This window comes from Amphiprion ocellaris, chromosome 8 (assembly GCF_022539595.1).
Source record: "Amphiprion ocellaris isolate individual 3 ecotype Okinawa chromosome 8, ASM2253959v1, whole genome shotgun sequence".
NCBI classification, from domain to species: Eukaryota; Metazoa; Chordata; class Actinopteri; family Pomacentridae; genus Amphiprion; species Amphiprion ocellaris.
Window position 1 is genome coordinate 32,040,786 of NC_072773.1, and position 21,977 is coordinate 32,062,762.

The window sequence follows — 21,977 nt, forward strand, 5'->3', positions numbered from 1 at the left end:
ACATACCTAAATAAGCAGACAACTGTTAATCAATTATATAAGTAGTTGCTCTTCATTTTTTGGTCTGTTTACTAGTCAATACATCGACCAGTCAAATAGCAAAGTGTACACAGTATCTGAAGGCAGGAAAGGTCTAGGTAGGTTGTAGGGTCCCTCGCCTGATTTTGATCCTACTTTAGAGGAAGAACTTGTTTTCCATTTGTACCTAAGTTCATGTACTAGAGCTGAAAACTGCTCCAGTATAAATCCAGAACTCTAAGCACTCATGACCATCTTCAATAGGCTGATGTGGCATTCAGACTGTAACCATTATAAAAATAAATATACCCTTCCACCCAGTGCCTCTGCAATTAAGGATGGCTTGCAAAAAGTTATGATCATGTTTTCCCTATGAGAAACATAGACATTGTCTTACAAGGAAAACAAGCTTCAAAGCAAACTGAACATAACAGCATAATTGTAGGCTACTGTCACTTTTAGCATTTCCAAAATTACTCGAGTTCAGAACCAAAAACATCAATTTTAAAGCAGGGCCAGAGCAAGGATTTTCCAGATACTGAAGCTGAGTGAAAGCCCTTGAAGGGACCCTGGTGTCCTGAACAGATGACATAGGTAGATAGATTTTTATTTTATGTTTTGATTTAAATGTCTAATGAGGGCAATCAATAAAGGGTGGAAACAGAGACAAAGGGAGAAAATAAAACAAGAGATAAGGAATGCCAGAATAGCAGGACTTAAATTTTAGATACAAACTTAGTTATCTGTTTTGATCCAAAATTTAAAACTACTGGGTATAAAATTGGAATTAAGTCACAACAAAGCGTAAGTTTTCAATGGCTGAATGTAAAATATAGGCGCCAAAATAACATAAAAATGTAACATTGCTGCCTGAGCGGCTTTGACCACTGAAGCAAAACAATTTTATATAGCATTTTAACTCTTTGATGCGTAGCGTGGTTGAGGAGATACCCATTTTCCATTGGATTTGGGTCATTTTTGACCCATGTTGCGTATCAAAGTGTTAAAAGTGCATGAATAACTAAATATAGGAACCAGAGTATATCTAAATATTATTGTAGTTCTTTCTAAAAATTCATTAGTAACAACTGAATGGGTAGGGAAAACTGTGAACAAAGCAGGCTGCATAGAATGATACATATACTCTCTTTTATATATATATATGTATATATATATATATATATATATATATATATATATATATATATATATATATATATGCCTTTTGTTGAGAAGTAGACAGGAAAGCTGGTAGAAGAAAGGGGAGAAGACCTGCAGCGAAGGGTCACGAGCTGGAATCGAACCCAAGCCACTGCGTCAGGGACGATAGCCCCTGTTTATGGGTTGCCCACTCCACCAGTTGAGCTTTCTGGGCGCCCATTCATATCATATTTTACCAAGCTCTGGCTTATTTAACAGAAAATATCTTTTGTCATGAAGAAAGTGAAGCTGAAAACAGACCAAACACTATAATGTTCATTTAGATGTAGTTTCTTTAATCAAAACTGCAGCACTTTAAGTGTTCATGGTATTCCACTTGGACATGCATGGAAAAGTAAATATATTCATATAGTACAGATATGTACAGTACAGGGACAAATTTTGAAATCATCAGTCCAACAATGGGAGTGTGAAAAACCATTAATACACTATGTGCAACTTTCACATTGTTGCATTTTTCATTCAATTGCTCTTTTCACGACAATTCTAACTAACACTAATAGGCCAAAGACTGTAATGAATATTGTTGTTTGACCAATTAAAAAAATAAGTTAGATGAGAACAGCCAAAAGACGGGACCAAATTCATCTTAGAAGATATAACAAAGGGGATAAAATTTCTTTTTTGAAAAAGGTCTACATGTTTCTGTTCAGAAAACAAACCAAAAAACAAAACAATCTTTGTGTTACAGAAATTAGTCTCTATATTCATCAGTACAATCAGAAGCGTTATGACAAAGGTTGTATAGTGCTGACAACAGCACGCAACAAAAGAAAACAAAACAAATGAAAGAAAAAGGTGCAGATGACATGAACTACAGGAAAACATAAAAGCTAAATATAGTTTGAATCGTCATTTCATATGAACAATCGTCTATACGGGACTGCCAGGCAAATATAGTGCCAGCAGGTACAACAAAATGCTGGGGTCGCCTTTGGGACTGTAGGATAAAAGGTTCAGTCAAAGGTAAAAGTTTTAAAGTTGATGAGCAATTTCCCATTTGTGTATACAGTACAGATAAGAGGAAACAAACATTTAAAAAAAAAAAAAAAAAAAAAAAAAAATTCTCTGACAAAGACCAGGACAAGACAACTGTAAAAACTTAAAATGAATAGTAATACAAAGCAACAATTAACTTTAGTGCATAAAGACATGTCCTCACACCGAGCAGCCGCAACATTAAAACCACTGACAGGGGAAGTCTTGTTATAAAGCACTGTTCTGCTATGAATCCTTGTGGGTGCTACTTTGACATGTACCACCCACACCCTGGATAATGTGTCCTGCAACAACACTAAAACTGCTAAAAAAAACACCTTGAGGAACACAACAAAGAGCCCATGGGCCACCCTACAAACTCCCCATATCCCAACCTGACCGAGCATCTGGGAAATCCACCGGAAAAAACCTGATCCACGGGGGGCCCCATCCCACAACCCAAAGGATCGTCTGTCAACGTCACGGTGTCAGACCCCCAGAGCTCCCGTGTCAACGCTCAGACAGGTCAGAGCTGTTTTGGCGGCCCGGGAAGACGCACTATATCAGGCAGGTGGTTTTAATGTCGTCGCTGATCGGTGCGTGTTAACAGACAGATCTCGTTTTTGTAATATCACATCTTGCAAATATATGATCATATCAGACAACAGAGGGCAAAATGGGGGTGGAGAGGGACAGAAATATACAAGAAAAACAAGAAAAGCAAACCGCTTGTTTCGGTGTTCGTGTAAAAATATATTGATATCTGGGTAGAATACCTCGGTGGGATTGCTAAAGATCTGGAGCCTTTCAGAAACAGTCACAAGTTGTGTTTTTATGCCTTTAAAGCTTTTACCACTGAAATTGTCTTTGCTTTGTCTCTCCACCAGATGACAGACATGTACTGTTACACTTTAGCAAATACACTATCACTGAATGAAGTGTTGTTTTTACAGACTTCAGGGAAACATCAGCGAGTCGTTAAATCTCTCGTTTCCCATTGGTTGCTTTACATTTTATGAAATTAAGACAAATACAGTTCTCTGAGGCTGTTATTTTTCACAGGAGCAAATCTGCGTGTGTTGAAGCAGGAGTATCAGAGGCACCAATGTGATCTTAAGGCAAAATTATCAGACGTTGTATGCGAGACTGTGTTTAAGTGCAAGTAACACACAGTGATGTATTGTCACCGTGACCTCTGAATCATAAAATAACAGTCAGGCTATTTACTTCCCGTCACCAGAACAAGTACCAGGTGGTCTTTGGAGATCCAGAGATCTGTTTTTGTTGTCGTTATGGCTTATTTTAGGTTTGGTAAAGAGCAAAGAGACTAAGGGGTTCATCGCACTTCCAACGAGCAGCAAGGATGTGCAACCATCCTGAGAAGTGTGAAAATAACAGTTACAGTAAGTCCAGGGCCCACACAGACGAACACAGTCTTGAGAATAGTTTCATCTAAAATGGAAAAGGCATCCGCTTAAAAACTAATAAACCGCTAAACTACCTGCCTGTGTTTTAGGAAATCTATGAAGGATGAGAGGGATTCAATATCCTTCAGCTCAGACGAAAAATCTTGCTCCAATAAACTAATTCTAAGTCAAAATCCAACATGTTTTGTTTCTGGCGATTAACATGTGAGGATGTGCCAATTAGTCTAAAAAATATAGCTGCACATACTGTATCAAGAACATAACACCCTATTAGAAAAAGTCACATGCTAACAATCTAGCTAATAATGCATCAGATCAGGAGTAGGCAAACTGCTATGTTCTGATGTACATAAATATACAATCACACACACAGTTAATACATTTTATCATAAAGGGGTGTACATGAGGTAAGGTTTATGGGTCCGTCTTGAGATCGCTTTGAGTTGGAACCATTTCCAAAAGGTCTGGGTGAATAACTGAGGTCTGAGCATCAGCGTCAGACATTCTAGGTAATTACTGCATCTTTGGAGCCGAGGATGTATAGGGACGTATGCTGTGATGGTATGTGTGGGTGTGTGGATGGCTGAAAAGTCGAGGAGCGCGAGGCACTATTCCCTGCTGAAAACAGTGTAAAGCCCTGTGCGTTGTCTGCTATCTGGTTTGATCAAGAATATTTACGTAACATCTATGGGTCTGAAACTGTGCACACGTGTGGTACGCGTCCACATGGGCAGTTCATTACGGCAGTATATTCGATGCAGTCATACAGTCCAGTGAAGAGTCACTCTGACTGAGGGTTAGGGAGAGATGAGCAGGGAAGCACAGGGGGGAACCAGGGGAAGGGATATTGGAGTCCAGCCCCTGTAGTCTATGGCAAAGTGAACAGGAAGCTCTCTCAAAAGTCTCAGTCCATTCCCAGAAGGCTGCTGCTGAGCTCCAGGCCACAGCATGATGGCTCCACAGGAGGGTTAGAGGGAGGTGGGGAAGAGCAAAATGTGAAATTCAGGCTTGGAGATTAGGGAACTTGGGAGGTGGGAGTCTTTTCTACTCCTGGGTGATGAGCCAAGTCTGGGCCACGGTGGCATCGCTCATCATCTGGCAGCCGATTGAGACTGTGCAGCCATGATAATGTGAGAGGCTCCACTCTCAGCCCTCTGCTGCTGCCCCATTCCTGCCAGCACAGACATAGCCATGGCTTCAGCTGCTGCCCTTGAGCTCAAACCGTTTTGCCCTGTGGAGGGGCTGTGCGCCAAAGAGCTGTGCTGAATCACCGGGGCAGGAGAACCTGTCGGCTCCGAGGTGTCTTTCATGCTCTCTTCTGCAGCTTAACAGAAAATCAAACACAAGTACAGATTTAGAATAAAACTGGCAAATGCATCAACCTTGAATGGACTCAATTATTTCCATGCTGAATAGCTTTGGACATTTTCTTGGTTGCTTAGCAGTAAAAGCAGCTAAATTTAGCAACATTATTCCAGTGCAAAAATCAGGAAACCTGCTTCAAATAGTTATGAATGAGAAAACACACTTTAAAGATATCGGACACTAAAAAATGCTTCTTGTACTGTTTTTTTTCCCCCTGTCTGGTTAATTTCAATCCTCTACAGCCGTTACCAAAAGATATTTAAGCTTAGTGATTCTAACAAAACTCTAAAAAAAAAAACTATTTCGATTAAAATGCTGCAACCAAGGCAGCATGGGAACTTGAGTGTAATCTGTAAAACTCACCACCACAAACATCTGAAGTCTAACACCTGTTTACTCCTCTTTGTCCTGCTGTTATTACACATGTCTGAGCTAGTCGGACCCCTCCCCTCAGGGACTCAACACTTCTGTCAAACTGTGACTTGAGCCCACAGTCTACTCTAAAGCTTAATGGAAACGACATTTGTTAAAGGAAAATAAACATGATTAGATAACACTATCATCCTCATGTAGATATATTTACATAGTGATATACGGTTGAGAAAGGCTCTGTTCTAAAGCTTTATGTTAAGTTCTTAGCACAAATTCGAATGTCAATGGGGTTTTCAAAATTCTTTTTACTACTTGATCAGAACCAAAAAGTTCTGGTTTCACTTTAGCTTTCTATGCTTTGCAGGTATTTCTACATATGTAAAAAATACAATTCGAAATTAAGTTTTCTGGGTCTTTAAATACCATCAGGTGAGAAAGGATGTATATCTGTCTTAGCTCACCTAAGTAGGCAGTCTTCTTTTGTAGGGTGGTTACAGGACAGTCCTTGTGGGCCAACAGCAGCTGCTTCAAATGAGCCACTTCGTTCCGCAAAAGAGACACTTCATTCTGACAGGGTGGAAAACCAGGCTGATCAATACTTAATAGTTCATATACATCGCAAATGATTTAAAATAAAGAGACCATTTAAACTTGCAGTATAGCTGGCAGTGGACTAACAGGCTTACAGCATAAAAATGACTAAAAACTACAGATGTGACACAAGTTGAAATGGGCTCCAAGTGTTGCAACCTGGTTCATTCGTAAAATTATTAAACTGATTTTCGTATCTGGAATCCACCTCTCAAACTTCCACAGCTACTAGGAGCCAATCAACTGTGCACAGTTGTTGTGGACTTGTACACTAACACTACATGTCATCCCCGTCCACCCACTCCAAGCCTACTCACAGACAGAGAGACGTTCAGAGAGCTGAGCTCCTCGGCCTTTTTCTCTAGGGAACAGACCCACAGTTTGCGTTTCTGTCTGCAGCGCGATGCCGCCGCCCGATTCCTCTCGAGGAAGCGCTGCCTTCGCTCATCGGGGTCATCGTCTGCCGTACGCCGTCGACGCCCACCTGTAGGTTGTGCTGGAGATACCTGGAGGGAGAAGAGGGGAAATGGTTAGAAAGAAACAGACAAACAAGTGAGGGGAAGATGACGAGAAAGAAAAGGGAAGTTTGAGTCATTGTTTCATCATTTTAGCCAGCACACATAATAGTCATCTCCACACAAGTACAACACAAGTTTTTTGCAACTTTAAACAGGCGGTACGCCACATAAGAGCCAAGGTTTCGTTCAGTTATATTCTGTTGTTTCTTAAACTTTCCAAGTTAAAAGAACATTGGTACTGGACCTCAAAGGTATTTACTAAGCACAACATAAAATACCTGAGGTTGTGCAGGTGATGGAGCATCTGGATGCTGGACAAGCAGCTGGCTCTGCTCTGCCTTCTGAGGTACCATGGGGCTGCTGCCCATGGCCATGAGTCCCATACTATGTCCTGACGGGCTCTGCTGGGACAGTGCTGCCTTCAGACGCTGCAGGAGATCAATTACATAAGTAACATCAATAACAAACACAGGGACCACAATACACAGCACACACCCACGGTATGAACAGTGCAATCTAAGTACAAAAGAAACTGCTTCATCCCTGTAGAGAAAAGCTAATCACAGAAAAAATGCAAAGAAAGTAGGTCAGATTTAATAGCAATAACACATTGATGATCTCAATGCACAAGCTCCATTTTAACCCAGCAACATATTTAGAGTTTCAGTAAGAACAACTTGGAGTAATCTTTGATTTTGCAGGAAGTAATGTGTTGATCACACTTTAAGATCTTCTCTTGAAAAAAATTGATTTTTGACCTTGTAACATGTCCATATGGTTTAAAAGCATGGCAAAATAAGCAAGGTTGAGTATTTCCACCTTAGAACTGCAGTGTACCAATGACAGTCTCCAAAACATGGATTCAGACTTCCAGGTTTCATACGTAACAAACCTAAATAATCAATCCTGACAGCTTGAAGGGTGAGACTTTCTCTATAATTGTTCTTCCTCACAGTTAGTTTCCAGGTTGACCATGAATTGCTGAAATAGTTGAATACTATAATTTGTAATTGTGTAGCACAGAGTAGTTTTACAATGTTTGAATAGAGTCATCAGTGAGCTGGTGAGCCTGAACTGCAGTAAGTAGCAGAGGGGTACATGGAAAGAGAGGCAGGGACTTCACAGATCATAGGGGCTTATTTTCATGAAAAAAAACAACAAAACATGTAACTTTGACACACGGGGGTGATTTTTTTGGGATTCAAACAATGCCAAGAGAGGGATTTTAAGTATATAAAGAGTTGAGTGATATAAGTTAATTTATTTACAACGGAAAAGGCAGAATTCTCTAAGGATTTCAAAAGATGTTTAACTCACAGACATCATTGCCGATGCTGGCCTGATCGTGTTATATACTTCCAGTTTGCTACTAGCCAGACATTCATGTGACATCCTGTTCTAACTCAACCTTTTAGAATTGGTTTGAGCTCTGGAGGCTTTACATATTCCTGGAACAATTTTTCATTTGATACTGCTGGACGTTGCTGATTTGTGGTTGTCACTTTGTGATGGTGCATTATCCAGCTAGCAGTAATTATTTAGAAAAAATGACTGTGGCCCTGAAGGCACAAAACTGTGAAACAGCACATTTACGTAGACCGCGGTCTTCTGACAAAGATCTTTTGGTACTAAGAGAACCATGTGTTGGCCCAGAAAAAAATGTGCATGCTAGCAAAACACCCCCAGCCTTTACTTACACCAATGATACTCAAACTAATAACTGAAGGAGAAGGCAGTTTGTGCAAATAAAAGGATCTAATAAAGTGCTATAATAACTTTAGCAGCACCCAAACTTGAACAGCTCCACCTGGTTTAGAATTGGGAACTTGGCACAAAAGTCTGTGTGTGCTTTGCAGTATCATAACTTCAGCACAAATTATATTTACTGACTGTAAGGGTTAAATAACAAGTAACTGCAGTTAAGAGTCATATGATGAACAAACTGAGCCAGCGCAGAGGAAGGCTGGAGGGCGAAGATGGAGACAAAAAAGAAATAAAACAGATAAAGATATAAAAATAGAGAGCTCATCTAGTGCTGACCATCTTGGCCTCTGAGTGGATGCTGTAGCCAGAGGGGGAGTTAGAGCCGCTGCTGCTGCCTCCCAGAGGAGGACCAGGGATCCCAGGAATGTTGGGTACCATGCACATGGGTCGGGCCAGCTGGAGACCATATATGATACACAAATACATATGGATTAAAACTTAACCAACTTCTCAGCTGTAAAGTTAAGATACAACATTTTTAGACAGCTGGTTCGCCTTACATTAATGACAGACGGCATCTGTACGGGTCCAGGGAGAACTGGCACTGCCTGACCAGAGGGAAGCATCATCATGGGGTAATGGCTGGTTGGTGAACTAGAAAACACACATATGGGATTGTATTTATACTCCAAAATACACACTTAAAAGTGCAGACAAAAACTTCTCAAACGCACAAGTCAAAAACATACACACAACGAATACATTTAAGTTTTACAGTGTGGAAAAACATCCTGACATCTGTGATGTAAACGGTTCACTCGTAAGAACATACACGTGATGCTGTCATTCTGTTACACAGTATGCAATGAAAAATGTGTTTTCAAAAGCTTAAAAGCTACATAAGATAGATTTTAGAGCCAGATCAAGGTTAAAAAGGTTAGCAGAGGTCAGCACATGGATGCTGAATGATACTCACCCCAAAGTACGATTTGAAGGTGGTGCCTGTGTGATGACAGAGGTGGGTGACGGCATGGTGGGCTGAAGAGCATCAAAGCCCAAGTGTAGTGGGAGGGAACCTGGACGCACGATAGTCGGAGTGGGGGCTGAATTCCTGGATGGTGAGTCCTAGGAGATTAGCGATGTAATTTAGTGAAACACAGTTTTTGTGTCAGGCATTATTTTATGAAAATATTGTAGTATTTTAAAACAAATTGTTGTAATACTGCAACCATAATAGTGTATAATGAGCTATGCTTTTTCTACATCACTCAAGGTTACACACCTGTACTCTATACACTAAAGCAATTCCCCTTTGTCCTACCTTTACTTTAACTAGAGGCTCCCTGTTGTTGTCTGAATTCCCAGAAATAGATTCAGGGCTGCCTGGTGGTGAAGAATCAACCTCTACAGGCGCCTCCTCTTTCACCTTCACGTCTGATGGTGTCTGAAGGCTCATGTCCAAAGCTACAGAGTTGGCAGCAGGGAGCTGAGAAGTGAGACAAAATAAGTTCACACCACTCATAGACAAGAGAATATAAAAAAGGAAGTGGGTAGCCACAGCTTAGGGCGTACGAAACACTACTTTAAGTGCAATAAAATACAGAACCATTCAAATTAGATAATCTTAGCATGCTGATTAATATGCAAAATGGTTATGGCAGGAATTTCAAGCTAGAATTTTTGACTACATCAACACTTATGGTAAGAACAAAGTAAGCAAAATGTAATTTTTCACGACATTGGAGTCTTTGCAGAAAACCCCAATAGTTTCTGTACATAGCAATAGATGCAGTCATGCACACATAAAAAGTGCACAAACCCAGTCCTTTCTTACAGAGTTCTTGGCCCTCTTGTCATCGTCGTCTTGTTCGAAGGAGCTGGCAAGCTCATTAAACAGACCAACCTCCTCACAGTTCTTTAGGAAACGAGTGGGAGTGGGTGTCTGGTCTGAGAAAAGGCAATGAACATACATGACTATCGAAAAGAACATTATCACACTTTGTTCACACTGAGAACTGAATATGGAAACCCATGTAAAGGTGTGCTAAACAGTCTTTGTCTGAATGCTGGAGGAACACATTTATCAACATGGTACACCTGCACTGGGCCTTATAGAGGAACAGTACCTGCAATAATAACAGAGTCGGTCCGAGCTGGTCCAAATTTCAGAGTCATCTCATGCTTGTGCTTGTGTACCGCCAAATGGTCCTCATTGGTAAACCTCTGGAGCAAGTGAACAGAAAGAAAACAGGAAAGATAAGACCATTATATGAATTACCCTGCAGGTAATAGTAACTGTGTCCTAGTGACCTGCAGAGACAGTTTATATTACATTAACCCATATATCATATTGCAAAAATCACAGACAGATAATCTCTTGGAGATGCAGCCTATAAACATTGTAACAAACCACAAAGAAAACTGAATCTGTGGGGTACAATTCTTTATGTCTAAAAAGCCCTGTACAGGCCCATTATAGCCACAGGATACAGGCTTAAATAGTCATACAGTGACTAAAAATTCCTAGAAAAAAATAAAGGGATAGTATGGATGAGGGCTACGATTACTGAAATGATTTCAACAACAGGAATGAGCAGCAGCTGAAAATGTCAACAACTTGATGAATAAGTGTAAAGACTACTGTCACCGTAAACGGATATCAAATGATCAAAACAGATCCTGCAAATGCAAGTGGAACTCACTGTTACCAAAGTAGTTGGCGTGTCAAACATATGGATAATGTAAACTGTGCCTCTCTAGAGCTCTGCATTAGTGCATATTCTGTTTCCTATCGGGTATCCAGAGCGGAAGCAGCAGGAGGTCTGGCAGTAGGACAAATCAGACATGTCACGGAGAGCACTGACAGCCATCCTCTGAGACATGGAACTTCTTTTGAGAAGTGGCGAAGTGATTCACTGTGAGACGTAGGAGGAATAATCTCTGCTCTGGCACCAGCCTATTCACCATTCACTGCAGCCTATTTTAGGGTGCCAAGTTGCAGTTCAGTCGTGAGAGTGAAGTGGAAACACAGTCAAGTGTCAGGGGCCTTATTTTTAGCCTTACCAGGCAGCATCACCAATACAACTATACGTCTCATCTGTCTCTTCCCTCTGAACATGGCGGCTAGGTCTTGAAGAGGAAACTATCTTCAACTAATCTCCCTGTATGAGATAATAGCAGCTAGGATTACCCCTCCCCATGCAATAAAAACTGTCCATCATCTAATGGGTGGGCTGCTGCTGTTGTTGTTGTTGTTGTTGTTAACTTGGTAAAAGGAAAACCCCAAGCAAAGCCAGGAGTCAATCATTGCTGGTTCTATTACGGGCATGATTCAGACTTTCCTGGTAGACAACTGTTGGCGGTTAAGGGCAGTAGTAAACCTGCATTTGTACATAATATACTAGTAACATAGAAGGATGTTTCATAACCCAGACGTACATAGATAAATATAATCAGGCTGATATTATTAAAGGCCAGCAAGATATTTATAATTGACACTTTGTGTAGGTATACTACAGCTATTTAGCAAATGTGTTGGGCTGAATATTTTAGGCGCCAACCAAAATGTATTTATAGCACAGAGGATTGGAAAGTGTCAAATCAAATATCTTTCAGGTTTGCAGTTCTGTTTAATTATTCTTCTATGTGATAAATCTGATAAAATTTTTGACATTTGCCAAATTCTAGATAATCTTTTATTTCAGTAAACTTCTTCTTTGGCTGCTTGTGCCTTAATAGCCCATACAACCTGTGCTTACTAATGTTTTGACAATACTTTGGATGAATGACTGTGTTCTGTGAAAGGTGTCGCTTATAGTAACAACCTACAGAGAAATGACTCGTAATTTTACTACTACTACAAAGACTTTTTCACCGTTTTGGAATAAGAAAAAAATCAACCCAACTCTAGCTGCAGTGGGTAGCTTTATTCAGAAAAGAAAAAGTCACTACCATAATGGATTGAAGCTAAAGTGAAGGACTTTTACATGTAAATGAATGCTCGTCACAATAAAGTTCACGTAATGCAAACTGAGTCTGTTAGCCACTGGTGAATCTCTTCGTGTTTTGTCGTATACTTTAGCTTGTAGTTTGAAATCTGGTGTCTCTGGTGACATTCCCACACTTTTATACTGGTTCTGATGTGTTCTGCATCAACCAGCAGTGTTTGTTTTGCCAGAGCTGAAAAGAGCAGCAACTGTAGCAACAGAGACACAGTAAGCTCCAGCGACTATGGTGGAGTTAACCAGGGGAAAACCTGTGAAGTGTCTAAGAAAGGTTTCTGATGCTCTTGATAAAAAATGTAACCGTTAAAAAAGAAGTTAATTGGCAGCCAGGACAAGCGCTGTAGGCATGTATTGACTGTTTGTGAGATTTTTCTCCATATTGCAGGTTTAATTATCAGCCACAGAGCCACATATTTCCCTGAGGAGTTGGCAGACACCAAAAGAGAGCTAAAAAAAAGTGACAGTAGTCTAATATTTGTCACATGGCCAAAAACACAACTCCGAAAACAGTTTAACGCTGATCTGTAGCTAACAAGCTTACAGTGACAACTTTATGCAGTAATAACATTTCAGTTCAATTGTGTTTCCACTTTATTCTTGCCCTCTGCTGTAAAAAGCAATGAGTGAAGTAATGTGGTTTTAAAATTTGTGAATCTCCTGTAAAATTCACTGAAACATCTGGTGCTATATTGCACACCCAGACTTGTTTATACAGTAGTTTAACACTCAAACAACACAGGCTTGAGCTCCACAGCTGCAGACCCGCATCGTCGCCAACGTCACTTTGCCTCGAAAAGCTTTCATGTGATTCTGTTGTTTTAAATGTCAACTAAATTAATAATGGTATTTACAAATGAAATATTCAGAGTATTTACATCACAGAGACATGTCAAAGGAAAGAAGTTGTGCCTCTGTGTCCATGATGTTCTGAGAAGAAAATAACCAAACAGATCATCATTTATTCATCGAACATGTATGTTTAACTGCTCTGCACGGCTGTTGCTCAAACCGCAATCCAGCAGATGACTTCTGATCAGTGAATGGAAGATGTCTGATGAATCCCAAATGTTTCACAACCGCATTAATGCTTTCTTCCTCCGGACCCCAGGAGAGACAAACTAGCTCCAAGGATATCACACCCAGCTAAACACAGCACCAGACAGCTAAATGAGCACAACATCAGACGTGACATTTCCTGTGTTGAATAATCATGAGTCCTAGAATGTACTTCTTTTAATTTTTTTCTTCTTCTTTTTCTGTGATATAAAGCCAAGCCCCGACAATAAACCACGCAACTGGCATGTGAGCGCACTACTGGCACTCAGCTGAGTCACTGCCGTGGCTCAAACCTGTGTCTGCAGGCACTAGAAGTCAGCAGTGACAGGTTGAAACAATAACTGTGCTCTGATTACTCACTGGAGCTTCCAGTGAGTCACTGCTGAAGGAGACGGCATTGTCTGACAAGACAGCATGCTAGCTACAATGTTATCAGTGTGATGTTCATTAAGAGGTGCATAATTCACAGTCAGGTAGGTTAAGCTGGTAGTGAGAGGTGAAGTTGGCAAACTAGAGGTGTTTTCAGGGTTAAGTTGCCCTGTAGTATATATATATATATATATATATATATATATATATATATATATATATATATATATATATATATATATATATATAAAAAGCTTAGTTCCACTGAAATAAGGTGTTTTCTCAAGTATTATGTGTTTAATTTTGCTTTTAATGAGCTTTCTTTAAAAAGTACAATAGTTTCTATCATTAGTAGTGACTGTGAACCTCTACAGAGCGCTTAGAAAGAGACAAAAATGTCAATCCATACCACATACACACACCTGAAACCCAGGACATGCAGAGAGAGGACTTACCTGTCCACAGCCAGGAGCGTTGCACACGAAAGGTCGATCGTCCCCCATTTTTGCAAAAAGCTTGCAATGTAACTGTGGGAGAGGGGAAGAGGAGAACATTGCCACGGCTTTTCGAGATTGGCAAACTGGCAAATCCTGAAAACAACAAAACAGGGATGCTGTGGCTTGTAGTCTTTAGTCTGAGCAGGAAGCCGAATGCTATTTAAAAATAACCCTGGCAAGGAGGAAAACACGCACAGAGGCAGCGAGAAGAAGTTTCCCTGGTGATACTTCCTTCACACAGGGGGGCTTGTGGTTGGCCAATGAGGAGCGGCTTACAAGAGAGGACGGCAGCTACCGTTCACACAAAGACATCTCCCTCTCCTTCTGCCTTCGCCTCTGTCTCATTTTCAATCTACTCCGATCCCTCCTTCTCTCATTACCACTCCTTCTCCTCACCTCTCCAGCACCTTGCAACCTTTCCCCTTCTTGTACCTCTCGTTCAGTGTCACTCACTCTCTGATTCAGCTTTTCTCTCTGCACTCTGCCTCCGTTTCAGTCATCTCCACATCCACTTACTGCAGTCTCACAGGTGAATTCACAGCACTAATACCACACAATGGCTCATTCACGCTTACCTGTTACTGTACCTCACTCGTACTTGTTAACCCCTTTTTCTTTTCTCATGAATACCAATGATGCTACGATACTTTCAGTATGAGTACTGGTGCTTTCATAAAATAACATAAACGAGGGGAGAGTGACATGAGATGAACAAGTAGGGCGGAGGTGTTTCATTGTCATTTGACTCAGACATAACAGTCAAATAAGTGTAGAAGACAGTGCCACTTTACTGCAGTTTAAGCCCAGGAAAAAACAACCTTAAACTGTTAAGTTTGTTTTAGTGACAAGAATTTCAAAATATGTACTAAATATTGTAAAATCTACCTTTGCTGGATGACAGCAAGGTGAATTATAATAAAAGCCTAAATTTTAAAAGCAAACAGCACAGAAAAGCACTGTTACTACAGTTTAATAGGCATAGATAGCATAATCTCAGATATATGCCACAAAAATGTTAGACTTTATTCTAAAATGATCATTTTGACTTAAAGTTATTAGTGTATAATCGCTCCTTTTTTGCGGAAGCTCATGTCTGATATGTTTGTACCGATTCCAATAACACAAAGACAGATTTTATTAGTGAGTTATTGGCAGAGTATAAATATTTTATTATACTGTAAAAATAGTGGCACATAAGGATAGCTCTGAACACTAAAGCTGTGCAAAGCTTCTATCAGCAACTCAACCCCATCCCCGACTCCACCAAAGCACCCCACCCTGCTCTGCTCTGAGCGGCTGAAAAACGCTCCATGTGAAGACAAACTGGGAAGTTTAGAAAAATAACTCATTAAATTTAAATCAGGGGATCGGTGGGGAGGGGGAGCGGTGGGCATTAATGTTTTAGCACTCTCAGCTGGCCTGAAGTGACGTCTGGCAGCTATTACACAATGCCGTCCTGCTAACAGAGCAGCAACTACCAACACGCATCAAGGACTTTGTTATGTATACAAGCAGACACAATTCAATGAACAAAAGCCCCTGAATATTACGTATACGCTGCATATGTAGCATACTCGGTAAGGTTCTGTTCATGACACCACAGTCATGAGCCAAATACCGACTACGTTTAAAGATTTATTATGAACCCTTCAAAATGTACATCCAAGATTTTGTTTCCTCCTACACTTTTACTTCCACTATGCTCCATCTCTAAGCTTTTGTGCTGTTTTGACTTGCTTGTAAAACTTGTTCCATCATGTTAATTTTAAAAGTTGCTTTAAAAGCTTAATACGTGCAGCTAATCCATCGACTGGAAAGCAAGCTGCAGTAAAACTAAGTATTCTAATATTACTGAGTTACTGACCACATTAACCTCTGTTGTACCTATTACATGAGTTGAGAATGTCGTCTAACATTATTGAGTGGGACAGATTATTCATTATTTTGGCGAGGTATAAATGTCTGAAAGTTTTCCCAATGTTGAAGTCAGTATATTTTCCTCCTTCCTCCCTCCATTTCTCTCTCTGCCGAGGACAGCTGCCCCTGAGCCAACACATGATTACTGAGGCATTGCGCTGGAATACGACGCTCTCCCATGACGCTGAGCCTGTAACTGTTGTGTCTCTCAGCTCCATGTATTTATGAGCAGTGGGGTCTGCATCGTATTGTGAGCAGAAGCTGCCCCTGTCTGCAGACATCAAAGTCCATAAAGCGAAGCCGTCTGATTTTTTGCAGACCTCCCATGCTCTGGAGAAAGGCAACAGGTCAGTGCCAAGGCCCTCACAAAGTGCCTCCAATCCACTGAGTCTATTTGGGCAGAGATGTGTCTGCAAACGAGATACTCCATCTAGCTCATTATACCAAGGGTGTGGACTGTGTGGGGAAATGGACACATCTGGCGTGAGGAGTGGGAACAGATTTCAGAGTTTACATCTTACTAAAGACATGCTAGACATTAACTTGGCTGAGCTGGCACCAACATGAAATGTGGGATTTGATTTTGTGGAAAGTCCACCATAAATTCCAGATGACAGGGGTGGAAAATACCACTTGTTTCATAGCTGCCCCAACCAATATCTTAACCTGATTAAAACAGATGTGTTGAGGACTTTTCTTAAGCAGTGCTATCTGTAATCCTCTGCTAGAATCAGATGTATGGAGGAAGAAATGGTGCTGCTAATTTATTACTTCGACTGTCAGATGAGTCTCACTAAGAGTAAACTGAGAATAACTGAATGAGTTGACAGTTTAAAGTTTTACTGCACCCTGTAAAATGTCTGCTTCATACAGGCCTCAACTGTATATCAGACACAATAAATCAGTCGGCCAGTCACATCAGTCCTGATGCATATCACTCATATTCATTACAGGCTTTGATATCAAGTGCACCTATTTTAGCCTTCTTTCATCCAAGGTGACATGTAAGCAGTCAAAGTGCCCTAATTCCTGTCTTTCTCATTGAGCTGCTGCCAAAGTCCCACCGTTAACTTGGATTTCTCCAACTCAGCAGGTGTAAGGGAACAAGTCCCAGCTATAATCAGCCACAGCCATCCAGTGTTTGATGCAGCCTGCTAGGAAACTGACTAAACAAACTGTATTAATAGCTCGCACTGCAGCCATGACTCTGGAATCTGAGGCTTAAATTGCCAAAGGGTAGGGGAGACCCCACAAAAAGAAAAAGAACTGAAGGAGGGAGAGAGAGAGAGCAAATTTGTGAAATAGTGAAAAGAAAGAAAACGCCGGTCAGCAGTTGGTAAGTATCATAAATATTTGCAGGGTAACAGGTGAAGTCTGTGAGCTTTTGTGACAGGACATCTAGGTTGCGGCTGGGTACGTGCAGCAGCCGATATATATTTATGTAAGCAAAGCGAACACAAGATTTAGCAAATGGAACAAATGAAATCCTATATCCGCGTCTGCATAACTAACAAGGCCTAAAAGCTGAATCCATGCCGAGCTAGCAGACAATGCAGGACAATACAGGATGGACCCCAGGCAGTTTTCTAAAATTAAATCAGAAACACTGTGCCGATTTGATTTGTGGTCCGCAGCTCTAACAAGCACTGACTGTGAGGTGTTGGTTCTATAACTGCCACTTTAAAAAGAAAATCAGGGCAATGTTTTGTTTGGTTTTACACCAGAAGCAGGAGCAATATAGCCTTTAATGCTTTGCTTAATAATTTATACTTAATGCTCTATAGCATCATCGGTCCAGTAATGAATTAACAAATCAATAATTGAATAGATTAACTTGATATCTCTCACGTAAACCTAAAAGCATGCATTTATTCACCAGTAAAGAACATTTATGTCGCAGTGAAATTCAAATGTATGTCATTTCTGAGAGTGGGTCAAGACGTCTGGACCAAACATACTGCAGTTTTCTCTGGTGTAATACTTCTCTATGTGATGGAATGAAGTACAACTCTGCCAAAAACATGACCTACATTCCTAACGAAGGTGTTGACATGGGGATAGGGATCGTGGGGCGTTCAACAGTTCAAATTGCAATACTATGGATATCATTATTACTTGAGACAGAGTTTTTTTGAGACTTCTTGCAGACCCAAATAATCTCCACAGCACATTGTACCGCAAATAAAACAAAACAAAATCAATGCAAACATGCGAAAGAAGTCAAAATGAATCCACAAAGTCCTTCAAACTTTTAGTTCCTTCTTCCAGACAACGCTGACTGGCTTGAAAAGGTTTGTCTTTTTTAGCCTCCATTACCTCCTGCTACGTACGGACACACTTAGCCCAGCCTTTTCCCGTAACAAGACCGCCTTTTCTTTTCAGCAATTGGCCATAAGCACGTCAGTCAGCAGCAACTAAAGCACGCATAGCTTTGAACCCTGTCAATAACAGCAGCGAGCCGATTCTTATTGGTTCAAATCACGAAATCAACTTTTTTGTATCCACGCAAAACTAATGGCTAGCTGCCGTGGCTAGCGTTAACAACAGGCCGAACGCACGTTTAAAGTGAGCAACAACAGCGCCAGTAACACTTTCTGCCATGACAACAAACGGGCTCCAACACCGATTTAATCGCACCCAAAGTCAACCGGGGTGTTTTAAAGGCGTCGAAGACAATTTAAAATCGCAAAAAGCTCACAAAAAAGCTAGCAGTTGGCTGATTAGCGGACTGACACTTGAGTGCAAAGCGAGACAGTGGGTTCGAATGAAACGTTGGAGCTGCCACAACAGTTTTGACAATTACAACGATGCGTCGTTTGGGCAACAACTAACGCCAAAAACTGTCGAGCGGAGTGCAACTTTGTTATAGATTAGTGTAGTCGACAAATCTGTGGTGAATTTAAAGGTTAATAAAGTGTTTACAAACTCACCCTCGCGCCCCTCTCTCTATCTGACTCCCCTCTCCTCTCCTCTCTCTTGGAATTTGGCACGCCCCTCGACGTCGAGTTATCGCGAGAGTTCAGGAGCCACACTTTGAAATATGTATCCAGACGCCAGAACGAGATGATGTTTAATTTCGGCACAATTTTACTATTTAATTTCATAATTTTAAGTATGCTGCTGTTCTAATACGTTTAATATATGTTCATATATATTGTGTTTAACATTTGTTTAATATTTTGTTTGTCCTTTCAACACTTTTAATGACAGCTGTGCTAAGGGAAACAACACTGGATGAGTAAATGGACAAACTGCAGTATATTTACACAGAAGACATGCAAACTTTCACATATTTTAAGTAAAATTAAGTTGGCAGCGAAACAGTTTATTATTTCAGCCATTTCACATTGGCAAAGAGACATTTTTCCAGTTAATGATAAATTGTTCGAACAAGCTTCTGTCATTTCCTGCAAAATTCTGGAGCCATGAGCACACTTCAACACCCAAAGCTTGCATCTTTAGCCTGTTCACATTTATAAAGAATCATTTTAACAGTTATTAGTAAATTGGCAGTTTTAATGCAAGATGATATTCCTAAAATGGTTTTGTAAAACAGCCAATAATCAGTTCTGATGTTAATTTCCTGGCTGTTTCTATCAACATGTTTAACCCTATTTGAATATTGTAGAGGCACCATGTTTTCCAGCAAATTTAAAGATATGCATGAGTTAAATGTTGAATTCTTACTAATACAGTCAAAATCTCTGCACAATTGTTGCATATTGTTCAGAAAATCCTCATTAAACTTATAAACCAAGTTGACAAATTAGTGACATAAATGCAAAAAAATATACAGAATGGGAAAAAAAGCAAATCTGAGGTGTTTATTACTATTTTTGTAGCGTCTGATCACATGAAACATGTAGGGGCTTCAAAACGTCAGCAGTAAGAAATAAAAGGTTACACTTTCCATGTTATATGCAATTAATTAAATACAGATGTAAGATTTTTTTAACAGAAAGACAGCAAGAAAGGCAGTAAGGATTTCACTCATTGGTAAACTGTTCATGAGAGTCACAATCGCTTATTTCTGTCTGATTGATGAGAAGGCAGTATAAACCTGCTGAAACCATGAAGGGTACAAAAATGGTGATTTAGACATTGTGTGTGTTGAGCTTTCTGTGCAAAAGCTCATTTGAGGCTTACATTTCACACTAGCAGGCAAAAGTTTTGACACACTTTTTCATTCAAATGAGTGAATATTATCCATTTGCCATTTCTCTGACCAAAAAAATGAAAATCAACACATAAAAATAACAGTTGATGCTAAGTCAGCTCTGCTCAGAAGTCTGTGAGTGCATTTTGCATTAAGTATAAACCAGCTGATGTCATCCACATTCAGTGTTACTTAACCTTATAAATTGTCTCTCATTCAGAGACTGCTTTGCAAGTCAGTGAATTCAGAGACAAGGCTAGAGAGACCCCCAATGGATATTCTGAGAACTGAAAGGTTAGCTTTTGCAGTAAAATGTACAGTTTCCCTGACTGTATATTTTCTCCACTTCTTCACCATTTTGTAGTTGGTTTGTTCTTGTTGTTATTGTGGTTTTTTTTGTTTGTTTCTCAGAATCAAAATCAATCTAAACTTGCTGGGTAAATTCCCTGTTGTGTCATACATTTCGTCAGGGTCCAGAGCAGACGTTCCCCCAGAGTCTGAAACTGCTTCAGTAGTATTTAACCTTCGCGTCATCCTGCGGGTCAAATTGACCCATTTTAAAATTTGAAAATGTGGACAAATATAGTTTTTACTGATATATATATATATATATATATATATATATATATATATATATATATATATATATATATATATATATATATATATATATGTATATATGTATATATGTATATATGTATATATATATATATATATATATATATATATATATATATATATATATATATATATATATATATATATATATATATATATATAATCACTTTAGATATTTTTAGGATTTTTTTGGAAGAATTTTATTGAAAATATTTACAAGAATGTTCTTGCCAAATTTTGGGGATTTTTTTTTTCTTTTAAACAAAACTTTTAAGGGAAACTTTTAAGGAATTATTGGAATTTTCTTCCTGAAGGTTTTGCAAATTTTCAGAAATTTAGGGAATTCTTTTGCTGAATTTTTGAATTTTTTTCAGACAAGGAAACAATATCTTTTGGTGCCATAAATGAAGACAACATGAGGGTTAAAAAGCAAAGTCTGGTTTCTCTCACTTTCTCTGTACCCTTCATTGCAATGGCTGTGCTTCAGTCTAATCAGTGCAGTAAAGCTGTAATTACACAAGCAGGCACAAAGTGGTCACTGTACTCAGTCATAATCACCAATGAGAGGATGCAATCTGTCACAATTAGATGATGATCCAGCCTCTTTCTACACCACACTGTGATGAATCTATGTTAAAATACAGCCAAACTCTAACAGTAGTGTTTTGCTTTTTTTTAAACAAAATACAGTTAAATACCGTAAAATCTGATATTACTAAGATTATTATTGCTAACTTTGCACTGATGCTCTGAGATGCCAAATTTACATTAAATCTTTTCTTTCTAACATAGATTTAATAGACCACAATTTGTCATACATTACAGTCTTTGAGTAAATGCTTGTTTTTTTTCTCCCTAGCAGAGCAAAAATGATCCATAGAAATGTAATTTATTTTTTGCCTTTTTTGTGTATTTATTTTTAAATGTTTTACAGAGTTGATAGATCTCAGTTCTGGATTATAGAGACTACAGACACATTGTTATTTATGGTATATATCTGATATTCCTAGTCGTGTTAATGCATTTTAAAAGAAGAAAATGTTGTAATCTACAGGTAACTACATCATATTATTAGAAAGTCACAGTATTGAGCAGATATTCTACTGTAGAGAACTGTTATTTATTACAAAGTAATTAACTGATTAAAATACAATAATAATGTTGTA

The 21,977-nt window shown here is 39.4% G+C and overlaps 1 protein-coding gene across 3 annotated transcripts; it reads right to left on the reverse strand.

Annotated features, from left to right (window-relative positions):
• Positions 1–1,493: 1,493 nt before the first annotated feature.
• atf7a (activating transcription factor 7a) lies at positions 1,494–19,031 on the reverse strand. 3 transcript variants are annotated; one of them, XM_055013095.1, is made up of 12 exons: positions 18,968–19,031; positions 14,079–14,150; positions 10,321–10,417; positions 10,029–10,141; positions 9,516–9,680; positions 9,171–9,319; positions 8,755–8,848; positions 8,531–8,650; positions 6,769–6,918; positions 6,290–6,478; positions 5,843–5,948; positions 1,494–4,968 (listed from the first exon to the last, which is right to left on the reverse strand). In XM_055013095.1, the coding sequence occupies exons 2-12, from the start codon at positions 14,124–14,126 to the stop codon at positions 4,736–4,738; spliced, it is 1,464 nt and encodes a 487-aa protein (XP_054869070.1). In that variant the 5' UTR covers positions 14,127–14,150; positions 18,968–19,031; the 3' UTR covers positions 1,494–4,735. The 3 variants fall into 3 exon arrangements, with proteins under 3 accessions (XP_054869070.1, XP_054869069.1, XP_023123588.1); XM_055013094.1 differs by lacking the exon at positions 18,968–19,031 and having other exon boundaries at positions 1,494–4,962; positions 14,079–14,192; XM_023267820.3 differs by lacking the exon at positions 18,968–19,031 and having other exon boundaries at positions 14,079–14,192.
• Positions 19,032–21,977: the final 2,946 nt, after the last annotated feature.

Coding starts and splice junctions, on each gene's coding strand:
- atf7a (XM_023267820.3), bottom strand. CDS start 14,177: ATGTTCTCCTCTTCCCCTCTCCCACAGTTACATTGCAAGCTTTTTGCA. Junction 10,418..14,078: donor ACGCTCCTGGCTGTGGACAG/GTAAGTCCTCTC, acceptor CACTTGCTCCAG/AGGTTTACCAATGAGGACCA. Junction 10,142..10,320: donor CGACTCTGTTATTATTGCAG/GTACTGTTCCTC, acceptor GCCTTTTCTCAG/ACCAGACACCCACTCCCACT.